We start from the raw sequence: 16463 nt of genomic DNA, 5'->3' as shown, positions 1-16463 counted from the left end.
GGCATTTACTCTTAGATCGCTGAACTTTACCTTACACACTTCACAAGGCTTCAGAGAGATCTCCTTAAGGAGTTAGGAGATTCTCTACAAGGTACATGTACTGAGGTAGTCCCTGACAAGGTGTCTGCCCAGTTGTCCTCTTTGAACACTGTTGTCAACTCATCCATGAGGCTTATTTCGTTTGCAGCCCATGGAGTGAGTAGAGCAGCAGGTTCAGGAACTTCCTTAAGACATCATTCCTGGATGCGTTTGTGTAATTTTGTGGAACCGTTCAAGTCTACCTTTATCAACGCCCCCTTCGATGGTTCCTCATTGTTTGGATCCAAGGTAAAGGACACTCTCACCCTGTGCGAGCAAGAAGGGAAAACACTTTCTGCCATGGAAGTACATTTTACTGTCCCCTCTAGACCATACCCTAAGGGTCAGAAGGGTGGTAAAATGTGGTTCAAGAAGTCCCAGAAGTTTTTCCAAGATTCACAGTGTGACTCCTCCATCAGAGGCAGAGGAGGAGGAGGAAATGGTAAACATCACCCTAGAGGCCGGGGGCGGACTGCAAAACCAAGGAGGTCACGATTCATTTTGGGGCCGGCCTTACCAACGCTCCTGATGTGGAGCCTGACTGTGCTTCTCTGGAGACAGTCAGGGGTCACATTTTTTTGTATCCAGAAGCCTGGCTAAGTATCATTCAAGACAAGTGGGTACAAAGAATTATTACCAGAGGTTATATCATACCCTTTTCTCTTCCACCTTATGTTCCCAAGAGGATTCCTGATGTTCCACCCCAATCACAGGGATCAGGCAACTGTGGAGATCAACAAGTTGCTGACAAAAAGAATCATCCAAACCGTCCCAGCAGACCAAATAGGATCTGGAACTTACTCCAGATTCTTTTTAGTGCCAAAACGTACAGGGGACTGGAGGCCCATCTTGGACCTTAGCAGATTGAATGAATCAGTAAAGAAGGACAAGTTCCAGATGGTGACACTGCAGTCTATACTCCCGTTGTTAGGGAAAGACAATTGGATGTGCTCAATAGATCTCCAAGACGCTTACTACCACATAAAAATGGACAGGGTGTCAAGGAGTTATTTACGCTTTCAGCTGGGAGCCAGTCATTACCAGTTTCGTGCTCTTCCCTTTGATCTCACCATAGCACCCAGGGTGTTCACCAAGTGTATGGCAGTAGTGACAGCTCACCTGAGATGTGGAGGATTCCAGGTGTTTCTGTATCTGGACGACTGGCTGTTGACCGCTTCCACCAGACATCAACTTCTTCAGACCAGGGACGCTACCATACAACTTTGTGCCCAGTTGGGGATTTCTGTAAACTGGGAAAAATCTGCCTTATTGCCTCTCAATCTGTGATTTTTATAGGCGCAGAGTTAGACACAGTAAACATGTTGGCTTGTCTTCCTATAGAAAGAGCACAGAATCTGGTTCTTCAAATTTAATGTCTTCTTCCCTTATGAAAGGTCAAGGCCAAGTCTATTCTGCAGCTTCTAGGGACCATGGCTTCCCCCATTTTACTAGTACCACTAGCCAGACTACACATGAGGATTCTTCAGTGGCTGCTGTCGTCCTAATGGTCCTTTCAGCACCTACCATTATCTCATCCCATACTGCTGTCAGACTCATTTGGTGGACTCTACCTAATCAGTTAGCCATGGGCACTTCATTTGTTCCTAGCCAACCCGTTGCCACTGTGACCACGGATGCCTCACAGATAGGGAGGGGGGCATTATCTAGGCAGGACTGTCCAAGGCACATGTCAAGATCACGAGGCTCATCTGCATATTAACGTTCTAGAGATGAGGGCAGTGCTCCTGGCATTGCAAGCATTTCACGACCTTCTGCCTCTGTGGATGATTGTTATACAATCAGGCAACATGTCGGTAGTATGGTATATCAACAAACAGGGCGAAACCAGATCATACCCACTCTATCGAGAGGCCATTCGAGTATGGAAATGGGCGATATCTTCCCAGGGTTTTCTGGTGGCAAGGCACATTCCAGGGGCAACCAGCTTGATAGCCGACAAGCTCAGTCGGGCAATCTTGATGCCTCATGAGTAGTCTCTGAAACAGGAAATAGCAGAGCAGATTTTCTGCAGATGGGGACAGCCTTGCTGCAATCTCTTTGCCAGCCCCATCAAAGCCAAATGCAGCAGCTATTTTTCCCTCATCCCCCCTCCGGGAAGAGTCACCCAGAGACACTGTTGTTCACGATTGGCCACTGAGTCTCCTTTATGCTTTTCCTCCATTTCCTCTCATACCCAAGGTTATTCAGAAAGCGAAATGACTGGGAAGCAAACTGATCCTCATTGCTCCTTACTGGCCTCGTCAGATTTGCTTCCCCCTTTCTCGAGCCTCTTCTCCTAGACGATCCTTGGATTCTGGACCCAGTACCAGATCTCTTGACACTCGTCAGGCTCGCTTTATCCCACTTTACACACCCTCAGTTTGACAGCTTGGCTGCTCCAGTTCCATCCCTAGTCAGGCTTCACTATTTCTCACCCTCTGTAACTCATATACTAACGTCCTCCCATAAACCCTCCACTAGGGGACTATATTCCAGCAAATGGAGGAGATTCTTTATCTGGGCTGAGAAAAAGAATGTTGACCCTTATACCGCCTCCATTCTGGTGGTTTTGGAGTTCCCGTCTGAGCTTTTCCACCAGGGATCTGCGGCTGCCACTATCAGGGTTCAATTGGCAGCGATTTCTAATTTTCATCTAGCCATACAAGACTCTAATCTGATGTCACATAAGCTGTGCAAAACCTTCCTCAAAGTTGCCACTTTATTAATACCCCCATTTCAAGAACCTGTTGCTTCATGGGATTTAATTTTTGTGCTATCCAAATTGACTTATCCACCATTTGAGCCTTCTCATTCATCTCCTTTGAAATTTTTGTCTTGGAAGACTTTGTTTTTGGTGGCTATTACATCTGCCAGGCAGGTGTCAGAGTTGCAAGCATTATCTGCAAAACCTCCTTATCTGATTTTTCACAAGTGTCTCTTCATACTAATCCTTCCTTTGTCCCAAAGGTCTGTTCCCATAACACTTTGAACCAGTCCATAGAACTTCCAGTGTTCTTTCCAAACCACTCCAACACAGCAGAATACAGGTTTCATCAGTTGGATGTCCATAGGCAATTACGTTTTTATTTGCACAGGACGAAAGAATTCAGGAAATCAGATCAATTATTTATTTCTTTCTCCGATTCCAGGTAAGGTTTACCAGTTTCTAAAGTGACCCTCTCAAATTGGATTTCTAGCTGTATAGCTTACATTTACATCTCTGAGGGTAGACCTTTACCTTTCAAAATCAAGGTTCATTCTACTGGATCTCAGTCTACCTCTGCAGCCTTTCAGGCCAGGGTCCCACTTGATAATATTTGTGCAGCAGCAACTTGGGCTACCCCTCACACATTTATTACTCATTACAAATTATATCTAACCTCCAGGGGTAGAGCATCCTCTGGTTCCACAGTACTCAGGAGTATTTTTCCTTGAGCCACCCAAGAATAAGGTGCTAGGGATGCTGTCCCATATGTAAGAATGAAGGCGAGATAGGACTATAGAACATAAAGAAGTTATGTACTCACCATAACGTTCCATGTTTGAAGTCCATCTCACCCTTCATTCTTATGAACCCACCCTGCTACCCCATCCTGGAAGTACCTGGAGACGGATAAAAGATTGTATCTTTCACTGGAGACCTTTTATTATGGGCTTCTTTCTGTATTTTGTTCTTATATCTATTAGTTTTAGTTAGCAACAAACAAGATCTGGGGATTGTACTGTTGCACCATGAGATACCTACCTGGCCATGAGCCAACTAGAAGTCGGCGCCGATCCCATATGTAAGAAAGAAGGGCGAGATGGACTACAAACATGGAACGTTATGGTGAGTACATAACTTCTTTTTATAGACTTACTTCCTTACCGTGGATTTGCAAGGCTCAGAGGATCCTGGTCATCAAAGTTTTATTAAGAAAGGGATATGTCTCAGCAGTTATTAGACTACAGTAAAAACTACAAAAAAAAAAAAAAATAGCCAAGCTAGAGTTTTCACTGTGTGATACCTTAAAACTCCTGTAATGGAAGTCCATGGGATACACACAAATGACCCCTTAAGGACAGTTGTTTTAGCTATGTAGCTTCTGAATATCAATGACATTTTACTTGTTTTCCTTTTTAAGTCTTTATGGATTCATTCAGGCCAATAAAGCATTCCACCCCCAGACACACTAGTTCCTCTCGGTATATCAAATCACAGGAACAGAGTTCCTCATACCAAAAACTAAAGAAGTTAGGAAAGGAAATAAAATTGTCAGGGAGTAATCATAGCAGTCATTACTCCTAACACTTTGCATTAGTCCAGCATGGCAAACTGCATTGTTTGCTTAATTAATGCATCCATTATGCCACAACAACTAGAAAAAAAAAACTTTTTGAAAAAATGTATTCAACAGTTGTATGCATTCCTTTTCTTCATATTTCTGAGGGTGAGGATGATTACCAGTATAAGAATTGTCTCAGAGGAGACAGAAATATTTGGCTGAAGGCAGTCATGAGTATTAAACAATGTTAAGTTGTCAATCTCGCCTTCATTCTTGCTGGATGGGTTCAGGGCCGATCCTCGGCTCCGACTCGGCCTTATACTAAAGCTCAAGAGCTATTTACCGGCTCGAGGCCCTCCCCCTATCTCACAATGCTAGGCGTCAGATACTTAGATCTCACTTGCCTCTTCAGCTACGAGGTTGCGATTTTACCGGCTACAGGTTATATTACTCTTTTCTACTGTGTTATTATATATATATATATATATATATATATATATATATATATATATATATATCGCTTTTTTCTTGTTAGATTTTGTCTCTTAGTGTTTTCCTTCTAAACCCTTGAGAAACCCCCTTTAAAAAACTCTTTTACTGTAGTTTTTCAGAGTCCCCCCTCCCCCCACCCATTAGGGTAGCGTTGATTTTTCTTATATATAATCAGTAGTGTTTTTATTCTTATTCAACTACTTTTTTATATATTTTTTTTCTACTTTACTTTACTACTTCTTTGATAGTAATAGTTAGATATTTTTAGTAGTATTATTTATATTACTATTATATCGTTGGTGTTGTTAGTGTGTGTGTGTGTAGTGTTTAAAGCACTAGTTACCTGTTCCTTGGTATCCTTTTTTTCTAATTTTCATTATGTCTAAGAATACTAATGTCTCAGGTTTCAAAAAGTGTGACTCGTGCTGTCAGGAGATGTCTCTGACAGATGGTCACACTTCTTGTGTGTATTGTTTGGGCCCCCTACACCTGCAGGACTCTTGTGCGGTCTGTCATGCCTTCAGTCCGAAAACTTATTTTGAGGGGCTTGGTTAAGCCTGAAGGGTCCCCGACTAAGCCTTCGTCGGGTAAACCCTCCAAGCCCGCTAAGACATCGGCTCCCTGTTCGGAGCCGTCGCCGAGCGGAGCTTCTGCCTCCTCGTCGGTTCCGGCTGGAACCGACACTTTGAGACCTCAGTCGGCTCCAGCCTTAGTATCAGAGCCTTCTGTGAGATGAAAAAGTTTGATGTCTCCCTCTTTGGAGTCCGTTCGTTCAGCTCTGAGGTCTCCGTTACTACAGTCAGAGCGGAGCCATAGGTCCCACTCCTCTCGGTCCTCTAGGCTGTCTGATCACGACCTCGAGAGGGTGGTCAGTAGGCTATTAAAGTCGCAGGCACTTTCCCAAATGTTGACTAGCCCTTCTCAACAGACTGTGGCTATCCCTGTATCTTCATCAGTTCCTCCTCCGACTCTACCACTGTGTTCAGAGCCGGAGCTCGTTGGGGCTCGAATCGTCGGAGCCGATACCACACATTTCGGCTCCATCGTCAGCTCTGATCTCTTCAATGGTTCCGTCCATGGAGGGATCCGGGCATCGAGACTCTCTCGTCGGCTGCGAGGGGGCGAGTGGCATCGGACCCTTGCCCGACCCCGTTCTCCCTCTTGGTGCCTCGGCGCAGGTGAGCTCGGCCCCAACATCAGCCTCGGAGCTGTCACTCTCGGTGCCGGGAGGGGTTCTCATCTCTTCGGAGCTGGGACCTTCCTCTCTGCCTGATAGGGGTGCCTTCGAGGTCATGAGGAGTGTACTGACTCCCGGGTCGGATCCACGATCGGCCCCTTCGGCTCCTCCCCCCATGGTGCCTGCTTCGGTCTCTGTCCACCCTGCAGACCCCAAGCGTGGAGAGCAAACGCTCTAGGTCGCCCCACTGGGGATATCTTCCTCTTCCGAGGCCTCCCCCGATCATTCGGAGGAGCCACCTCAGAAGAAAACATGTAAGAGGAAACATGTTGACTCCCCCGAGTCAGTCACGTCTGACACCGACTTGGAGGATTCGGAAGGGTCCCCAAGGTCCCCTCTGAGGATGTCTCCTTTTCAGACATCCTGGAGATCCTTAAGCAGAGGGGGAATTGGACTGCCCTTAAACCTTCCGAGGACGAGTCGGTGTACCTGGATGCGTTTGGTTCTCACCCTTCCACCTCCTGGGTGTCTCCACCTTTTGATCCACTCATGGAAGTGGTTGCTCGGAAGGCGTGGACAGCCCCGGACTCTGTGGAACCAACTCCCCGTAGGCCCGCCAAATTTATTACAGCCTCATCTGATAAACAGTTTCTAACTAAGGGGGTCCCAGTTGATGCCATGATGGTCGCAGCGGCCACTAAGAAGGAGTTGGCTGACCCTTCGGTACCTGTACATCCTCCTAATAAAGAGTCTAGGACAATGGACAGGTACGGGAAGCAGATGTTCTTTTCAGCGACCTTTGCTATGCAGTCGCTGAATTATCTGTGCCATTTCACCCAACTTCAGAGGGATCTTCTCAAAGAACTGGGTGATACCCTTCAGGATCCATCGGCTGCGGGGTCTTAGGATAAGGTTAACTCCCAGCTGCCGACCTTAAGTTCCATAGTAAACTCCTCCATGCGGCTCATTTCTTATGCGGCCGATGGTGCGAGTAGGGCCGCAGGTACAGGCGTGGCTTTCAGAAGACACACCTGGATGCGGTTATGTAACTTTGCTGACCCCTTTAAGGCATCCTTCACAAATACCCCCTTCGATGGTTCGGCTTTGTTTGGGCCACAGGTGAAGGATACACTTACCAGGTGTAAGCAGGAAGGCAAGACTCTCTCTGCCATGGGAGTCCGTTTTTCTACTCCCTCCAGACCATTTCCCAAAGGTCAGAAGAGTGGAAAAATGTGGTTTCGTAAACCCCAGAGAGTCGTCCCTGACACATGTGATTTTTCCTCCAGGGGCAGAGGAGGAAACAATAATAGATGCTGCCCTAGCGGCAGAAGGGGTCCGCAAAATCAGGGTAGCAGAGAATCTTTCTCTGACAAACCCTTCCAGCACCCCTGAGGGGCTGCCCGACTGTCCACCTTCGGAGGCAGTTGGGGGAAGATTGTCACTGTACCCAGAAGCCTGGCAACTCCTCACTCAAGACCGATGGGTACAGTCTATCATATCCGAAGGTTACAAAATTCCCTTTGTCCGCACCCCTGTACAAACAAACAGATCCCTTCCAGATGTCCCACCCGCTCTAAGGGATCAAGCAGTTCTAGAAATTTCAAAACTGCTAAGAAAAAGAGCCATCCAGCCAGTCCCAGCAGACCAGCAAGGATCCGGAATTTACTCAAGGTTCTTTTTGGTACCAAAAAAGACAGGGGACTGGAGACCCATTTTGGATCTCAGCAGATTAAACAAGTCTGTTCAAAGAACGAAGTTCCGAATGGTCACACTCCAGTCCATTCTACCCTTTTTTGGTCAGGACAATTGGATGTGCTCCATAGACATTCAGGATGCGTACTACCATATAAAAATGGACAGGCATTCCAGAAGGTTTCTCCGCTTCCGGCTGGGAGTCAGTCACTATCAATTCAGAGCCCTGTCCTTTGGTCTCACCATGGCCCCCAGGGTGTTCACCAAATGCATGGCAGTGGTTACGGCTCACTTGAGATGACGGGGATTCCAGGTGTTTCCATATCTAGACGACTGGCTCCTTACTGCTTCCACCAGGCATCAGCTATTGCGAGCCAGGGACTATACCATTCAGACTTGCTCCGAGCTAGGTATATCTATAAATTTCGAAAAGTCTGCATTGTCGCCTTGTCAGTCTATAACCTTTATAGGCGCAGAATTAAATACAAGAGATTTATCTGCAAAATTTCCTTCAGACAGAGTATCAGACATTCGTTGACATGTACAGCTCCTACTACAGTGCCAGATTTGTACTAAATACATTGGGTCTCATGGCAGCAGTGATCATTTTAGTCCCCCTGGCTCGTTTTCACATGCGGATCCTCCAGTGGATGCTGTTTACCCAATGGTCCTTTTAACAACTTCCAATGTCCCACAGGATAATAATCACTCAAACATACAAAGACCACCTGGCTTGGTGGATGGTCTCCCCTCTAGTTCTCCAGGGCAGACCATTTGTTCTTCCTCCTCCTGTTGCCATGGTGACCACAGATGCCTCCCTGATCGGGTGGGGGGGCATTTTCAGGGCAGGACTGTCCAGGGCTCTTGGCAACCCCTAGAATACCACCTGCACATAAATGTCTTGGAGATGAGAGCGGTACTTTTAGTGTTGCAAGCCCTTCAGGACTCTCTACCTACCGGGACTATTGCAGTTCAGACGGACATTATGTCTGTAGTGTGGTACATCAACAAGCAGGGCGGAACCAGGTCCTATCCCTTACGTCGAGAAGCACTTAGACTCTGGCAGTGGGCGATCTCTTCCCAACGGTTTCTGATAGCAACGCACATCCCCGGGAAGTCCAACGTCATAGCAGACAGGCTAAGCAGAGCCATTCTCATGCCTCCCGAGTGGTCTCTCAATCAGTTAGTAGTGGACAAGATTTTCCGCAGATAGGGTCAACCTTGCTGTGACCTTTTTGCAACCCCTCTCAACAGCAAGTGCAAAGACTTCTTCACTCTCTTTCCCCTCCCTGGCCATTCCCCCAGAGACACTCTAGTACACGATTGGCCCCGGGGTCTCCTGTATGCATTTCCGCCTTTTCCCTTAATTCCCAAACTGATTCAGAAAGCGACCGCTTTGGGATCCAGGATGATCCTCATTGCCCCTTACTGGCCTCGACAAATTTGGTTCCCAATCCTGCATCATCACCTACTGGAGCAGCCCTGGAGTCTGGACCCAGTGCCAGACCTGTTGGTCCATCAGTTGGGCAGGCTGCACCAATCCCTTCAATCTCTCAACCTCACAGCTTGGTTGCTCCACTTCCAACCCTAGCCAGGCTTCCCCATATTTCTCAGCCAGTGCGTGAAATCATCCTTTCTTCACGCAAATCTACTACCAGGAAAACCTATGCTAGTAAGTGGAGACGTTTCTCCTTCTGGGTGGAGGCCAGAAATATAGATCCTTTTACAGCCCCTGTCCACAGTGTTCTGGATTTTTTGGCAGAGCTTTTTCGAGCGGGCTCCTCTTCTGCCACCATTAAAGTCCAATTGGCTGCTATCGCTAATTTTCACACTGGCCTGTCAGAAACCAGCATTATGTCCCATAAACTTTGTAAAGCCTTTCTTAAAGGGACTGTTTTACTGAGGCCTCCGGTTAGAGATCCCCCGTGTCCGAGGGATTTGAATCTGATATTAACTTCACTGATTCTCCCTCCTTTTGAACCTGCGGCCACCTGTTCCTTAAAATTGCTCTCCTGGAAGACTCTCTTCTTAGTAGCTATCACCTCAGCTAGAAGAGTATCGGAACTTCAAGCCCTCTATATTCGTCCTCCCTATCTTGTTTGTCACAAAGATAGAGTTTCACTCAAAACTAATCCCTCCTTTTTACCCAAGATTCCTTCTGAGACAAACCTGAATCAGGCCATTGATCTTCCTGTCTTTTTTCCTAACTATTCAAAAAGAGCTGAACAGAAGCTGCATTATTTGGATGTTCACAGGCAATTATGTTTCTATTTAGAAAGGACAAAACAAACTAGGAAGTCAGACCAACTCTTCATGTCCTATGCTGAGGGCAAGCAGGGCCTGCCAGTGTCTAAAGTATCTTTATCTAGATGGTTGGCCTGTATGATTTCCTTCATTTATCAACTAAGACATAAAGAACTTCCTACAAAACCAAAAGCTCATTCCACTAGAGCGCTAGCTACATCAGTAGCTTTTCAAGCAAGACTTCCAATGTAATCTATTTGTGCTGCAGCCACATGGGGCACTCCTCATACCTTTATTTCTCATTACAAGTTGGATATGACCTCCAGGAGTCAGGCTGAGTTTGGTTCCACTGTGCTCAAGAGGCTGTTCTGATGAGCCACCCAGGGCTAAGGTGTTAGGGACGCTGTCCCATCCATCAAGAATGAAGGCGAGATTGACAACTTAACATTAAGAAGTTATGTACCTACCATAATGTTCCATGTTAGTTGTCTTCTTCTCGCCTTCTTTCTTGCATCCCACCCGCCATCCCCCTAGCCTGGGCAGACCGAGATGAATCCTTCTGAGGCCTTATTCCTCTGCTTGACTATTTCCTAGGTTATGTCCTCCTCAGTGGTTACCACTGTATGTAAACTTTATAGTAGGAACAGGGTGTCTCCATGGTGTTAGCTATACCAAACGAGATCTGGGTATCTGTCGCCTAGCATTGTGGGATAGGGGGAGGGCCTCGAGCCGTTAAATAGCTCTCGAGCTTTAGTATAAGGCCGAGTCTGAGCCGAGCATCCAGCAAGAAAGAAGGCGAAAAGAAGACAACTAACATGGAACGTTATGGTAGGTACATAACTTCTTATTTCATTACAGAAGCCTAGGAAGAAGGCAGTCCTGCATTATCTGTTCCATTCTATAGTAAAAAAAAAAGTAAGGTACCGTGTTACAGTTCTTGCTGAACTCTTTCAAATATAAATGGTAATTAGGTCAGAAATGCACAAATAACTAAATCCCATAATTAACCTGTGCACCACAGTCAATGCCAGTATGATTTAGCAGCATTATTAATCAGTGTGTATCTTTTTAATAAATGTTTGCTATGCCCTGTCAAATAATATTGTAATAGCAACTTATGAGTCATTCGTCTCCATTTTTGTATATATCTCTTTCCCTCTCGCTTACTTATTTATTTTCCCTTTCTTTCCTTCTTTTTTTTTCTCTCTCTCTCTTTCTGTTATGTTGCCTTTTCCACAAGTCCAGAGATTCCAGGAGTAGCCCAACATCATGCTTCTCAGGTCATGGGCCAATCATTATCTCCCTCTACCTGCCCAGAGACTTTTTCACTGGGTTGGGGCAGTGGCTCTGGCTCTGTGGGTACCCTGGTGCAGCGTAGCCTGGGAAGCAGTGAACGGCGCAAGCTTCAGGACCTGGATGAGAATGCAGTTGTGCAGATGGAGGAAAAATATCTTCAAGTGATGCAAGTTCTCTTCCATTTGGTTGAAAACTTGCTGAACTGGTTGGTTCCATCTATCAAGTCACCAGAGGTCTCCACCCCATCAATGGGGTTCACCACTGCAGATACATGAGGCAGTGAGGATAACTGAGGCCCTCCAATCCAGGTGAGATCCATTCCAACATCTTCTCACCCTTCAACTTTTGTGTCTGGTGCCATCTTTATGTTTTGTGCCCCCCCCCCCCCCCACCAGTATTAGCCTATGTTAGCATTCCTGTCTTGTCTGTTTTTAATATTGTGTGCTTTCCTCAACTCTTCTCTATCTTCTGTCCTGTACCATTTTCCATTTTTCCTTCTCCAACTCTCCCATTATATAAAATAAAATAAGTGGAGGGGGCTCCGACCCCCATCAAAAACATAGTACTCCTCTCCCTCCTCCTGCAGTGTAACCCTCTTGATGTCTTACTTTTATACTTTTTCTCTCTCCCCTTTCTAACCTTATAAAGACACAATCAGCTTGTGCACATAAGGACACGCATACATTCAGTAACATCTTATATGTGCAGCTTTCCTTAACTGAGTGCCAATAATATATAAAGGTCTACACAAGTTTGCACCCAGATCACAGTTATGAAAATAGCCGAAAGTAGTCATCACTTTACAGTCAAAACCATTACAGCTACATTTGTATATAACCATACTTGTTTTAATCAATTGTATGAATCTGCAGAAGTCTAAATGCTTATGGCAGTTTCAGTGTAGCCCTTCAGTTTCACCTAGTCAGTTGCATTAACTGGCACTGAGCGTGTTTACATAAAGGCATTGTGGCACTTCTCACAGTTTGGCCTTGTGCACATATGGACCTTGGCACTATGTATGCTAATCATAGTGTTTACCCTGTTGTAATCTGCTTGCTTTTACTATTTTTTTTTTCATTTTGTCATCTTAATGTACCTTCCCCTTGTTGCCTATGAGAAGAGATTGTGAGTACCTGGATCTTACTTGTTTACCAGCATTTGAATTAATATGTTGAAAACATTGTAACTAAAGAAATATATGGTAAGAATGGTTCATTGGTTATATTTAGTGTAATGGCCAATATAAAATAATCTTGTATTTATACAGTTAGGCAGACAAGGTAAAAAGCCAATACTAATTTATATAAACTGCAAAATATTGGCCAGAAATCAAGTACCAAGAGAAAACCATTAATCTAAGTTCTGTTGTAAAGCTTAATGTATGGACTGTTCATATTTATTAATCGTACATGTGTGCTGTTGTGAATAGCCTGTTTGTAATTTCAAGCCACTTTGTTTCTTTGGTAAATGCAAATTAAACTACAGGCCTAGTCAAAAACATTGGGGAAGTCTTTCTTTGTATGTAAGAGTTAAACAATAAAGTCAGAAGTTAATTTGCACTAGATACTGTTTCACCACATACTGAAATTAGAGAAAACATTCCACAATATAACAAATTGTCAATATTGGATGCATAAGTTGCTTTGACTTATTATTTAAGTAGTTTGCTGACGATGACATCTGAAAGGACATTTCATTGAATGTATTTAACTGATACTGGGATGCAACAAAATCATGATGTCAAAGAAATTTGCATAAAAGTCATTTCCCCTAACATAATCTGCCATCTTGCACTGGATATACCATTTATCTGAAGATGAACAGAAGCAACCATGCAGCTGGTGAAGTTAGTTTTAGGAAATGAGGGGGGGCACTTACCTCTGCCACGAGAGGGGACTGTTGTCTCATCTGTAGTTAGTGTGTAGAGCAGCATTTTACTTTCAAGAAATTTATCATTTTTTGCTGTATATAAAGAAATGTACTACAGGTTTTATATGATTAACTGATGTGATTTTAAAATTATTGCTAAATACTGGCAGCATTGCAATTTATAGTAATAGCATAAAGCTGCATGAAATACAGTGTTGCTAACTGCAGTTGTACTTTCACTGGAATAATCATGCTAAACCATTCTTTATAAAAACTGCTTTTGTTTTACTTTTTGTAATTTGCTGGATTATTTCACTCATTTCATAACTGGTAATTCTCATCTTAATCAAATAAAACATTTATTTAAAAAAAAAGCTGACATCAAAGTTGCTTTTTATGGCATTGCTTATTGTCATTACATTTATGTATTTATTTAACATTTTTTAATGCAGGATAAATGCCATGAGACATAGGTCTAGATTGTGGAGCATCCTGATACACAAGGAGCCATAACCATTCAACTTAGAAATACGTTCCAAGCAACAACTAACATTTTATATGAAACAAGTCAAGAAGACTACAAAGCGGGAGCAGTTTCTAAGAAATGGAGGAAAGAAAAACACCATAGCAGTGTAAGAAGCATAATGTGAAGTCTTGATTTGAATGAAGGTTGTTTATCATAAAGATTTTGTGGACACAGTGGCAAAAAAGTGCAGAACACCCTGTGGAAGGCAAGTGAAGTTTACAAATATGCGCTCCAATAAACTGTAGGATTGAGGCAGAGTTTATTTATGCATGTATATGACCTGTGATTAAAGCATCAATGAAACAAATCAGGCAAAAATATTATACTGTTTTATTTAGTGTAAGTGATTCAGAGAATTACGCAATTGTATATGGTGACACTATTTTTCTAGTTACAAAAATAGATTAATTTTTATGTAGTTTTATCTTTTTGTTAATGCAAAGGTTTATTTACTCATTACAGCCGGGTGCCACCTCCAGGTGTTTCTGCAGTTACATCCTACTGACTCCCTTAGGTGTCAGATATTGCCTATTAATATTTGCATTAATAATTCCAAAACCACACTACATACAAAGTAGTAAAAGATTTCATCTTAAAGCTTACACATTGGCAAACATGACTAAATTGATATTTGACCTCTGCCTAGTACAGGTAAAGATAAATAATTGTACATATATTTATGTTGTCATAAATAGTTTCATAGTTTCATAGTATAGTACTAGGCTATCTGCCCTGGGGCATTTGTAAGCCTAGCCATAGTGATGTGGCTTTTGCCACCCCATGAAATGGTACAAAAATGTACAGAATAAATCAAGAATACAGTGCCTCTGTCTAGTAGTGACACAGTGAAGGTCCCCTATATAATAGAATTAGTTTACTGTGCCCCTGTCTAGCAGTGACACAGATGTATCCCCTGGGGTAAACTTACGATGTAACATTTTTCTAAATGTCTTGGCTACCAAGTAGCAGAGACAGGATTGCGGGACCTCATATAAAAACTCTCAGCTGGGTGAACAAAATGCTGCTGACAGTATGTGTGTAACTTGAGTGGTTGTGTAGAAATGGTAAGATGTTTACAAAATATTACAAACCTAATAGTTTCTGTGTTTACTGTGACTTATAAAGTCCAGCTTAAGACCTAAAACCTAAATAATACTACCAGTATAAAATTGTTTGTGCTGAAGAGTTTTCCATTTACACTTCTGTATTAACTTCTATGGTTTCAGAGATATGAACATTTGTTTTAAATGTGAGCACATAATTTGAAAAGCTTAGGCTGTGCCCATTGGAAGTTGCAGTGCACACTTCCAGAGCTGCCTTGGAGGGAATGAGTTAAATTGTAGTAAAAATTATAATCTAGAGAAATGAAACAAACATAGAGCAAGAGATATACCCAGATAAGCTTAGCTAACATTTATGTTTCTATAGTTCAAATGACAATAAGTGGCTTTTATAAAAATTGTAATTGCAATTGCTACCCTCAATTGGATATAGCAAACGTTAAGAATGAATGAATGTATTGAATAACTACATTGCTGCTTTAAGACAAAAACAGTGTTTCAATTCTTATTTTTATTTTCAAAAAAACAAAGTTGTGCTAAAAGCAATTTGTGGTGTTAATTAAGGTACACACCAGAAGTCTAAGACACTGTAAGATGAAAACAAAATATAGAAAAATCCATTTGTACAATATTATTAAAAAATATTCAATCTACATAACTCAGATTTCAACAAGAAACTGCTTAACCTATTCTAGACAATTAGTTAGTATATTATCCATGTTTGTGTGTACAATGAGTTCCCAATATAAGTTTGAGGATCTGCAAGTGTGAGCCAGTGAACTGCAAAAAACTTCAAGTGCAGTTTTGAAAACTTATCTCCCAAGTCTGTCATTGACTTATTTTGGAGAGTTTCTCCGAGCTGCAGCAATCTTAGAGATAGCATATACAAGTTCTGCGGCTTGAAGAATATGGCAAATACCCTAGAAGAAAAAGATAAATGGCCAGGACTCTAACTTTATCTTTTTGCAAGAAAACGTTTAATATGCTACAGTGACTTTTATAGTTCTTTGTTTATTGTCTTGAATTTGCCCTTAACTTTTCTTAGTTTCAGGACTCATACTGTCAGATCTCGAACTTCAAATAGGGCACTATTTACATTGTAGAGAATTTTGAATTTCTTGGTTTACTCATTTCGGGCAAACAGAGTTAATGTTAACTTGCCATTTTTTATCCCAAAGTCCAAAGACATACACGCTGTTCTGCTGGCTATGAAACGCTGGGTAACTTCATTCACAATTCAAACTCCACGAAAAAAGGCAGCAATACTCCAGAGGAGGTGAAGTAAAACTTGTTTAATGTTCAAGAACACAGTGAGCCTGTATAAAATTTCATTGGTTGTTCAGCATAACTGCTGATAGACAACGTGAATTAAAGTGCACAATACATTAAAAGATCACATTAAAATCCTCAGCTGTAAATGTTCCTTACGAACGAAGGAACATCGTGCACCACAAGTATATCTAAACCATGTGTAAATATAAATATAACAATATATGAAAAATATATGGAAAAAATATATCTAAAAAATATATATATATATATATATATAGCATCATATGCATAGATATAACCATCACATAACAACAAGAGTCTCATTAAAGAAAGTATGATGTCTTAAATATACTAAAAAATCCTAAAAAATCCTAACATGCTAACATGGATTGTTGCAGTTAAAGTATACACAAAAGCAACGAGTCAGAGACGTTCAACATAAGAAATACATGTTGCTAAAAAATATATGAAATAAATGGGCCAGTCTTAAA

The 16463-nt window shown here is 42.6% G+C and overlaps 1 protein-coding gene across 1 annotated transcript in view; it reads left to right on the top strand.

Moving 5' to 3' along the window:
- Window positions 1-14381, top strand: part of LOC122804488 — a 58918-nt gene extending 44537 nt beyond the window's left edge. The window contains exon 2 of the mRNA XM_044074386.1: window positions 13566-14381. Coding sequence (XP_043930321.1) covers window positions 13566-13586 — 21 coding nt within the window. The 3' untranslated portion in view covers window positions 13587-14381. The remainder of the gene's footprint in view (window positions 1-13565) is intronic.
- Window positions 14382-16463: the final 2082 nt, after the last annotated feature.

This window comes from Protopterus annectens, chromosome 6.part0 (assembly GCF_019279795.1).
Source record: "Protopterus annectens isolate FY-2018-M chromosome 6.part0, PAN1.0, whole genome shotgun sequence".
In the NCBI taxonomy this organism is placed as follows: Eukaryota; Metazoa; Chordata; order Ceratodontiformes; family Protopteridae; genus Protopterus; species Protopterus annectens.
The sequence above is the reverse complement of the archived record's forward strand: the minus strand, read 5'-3'. Positions and strand labels throughout refer to the sequence as shown.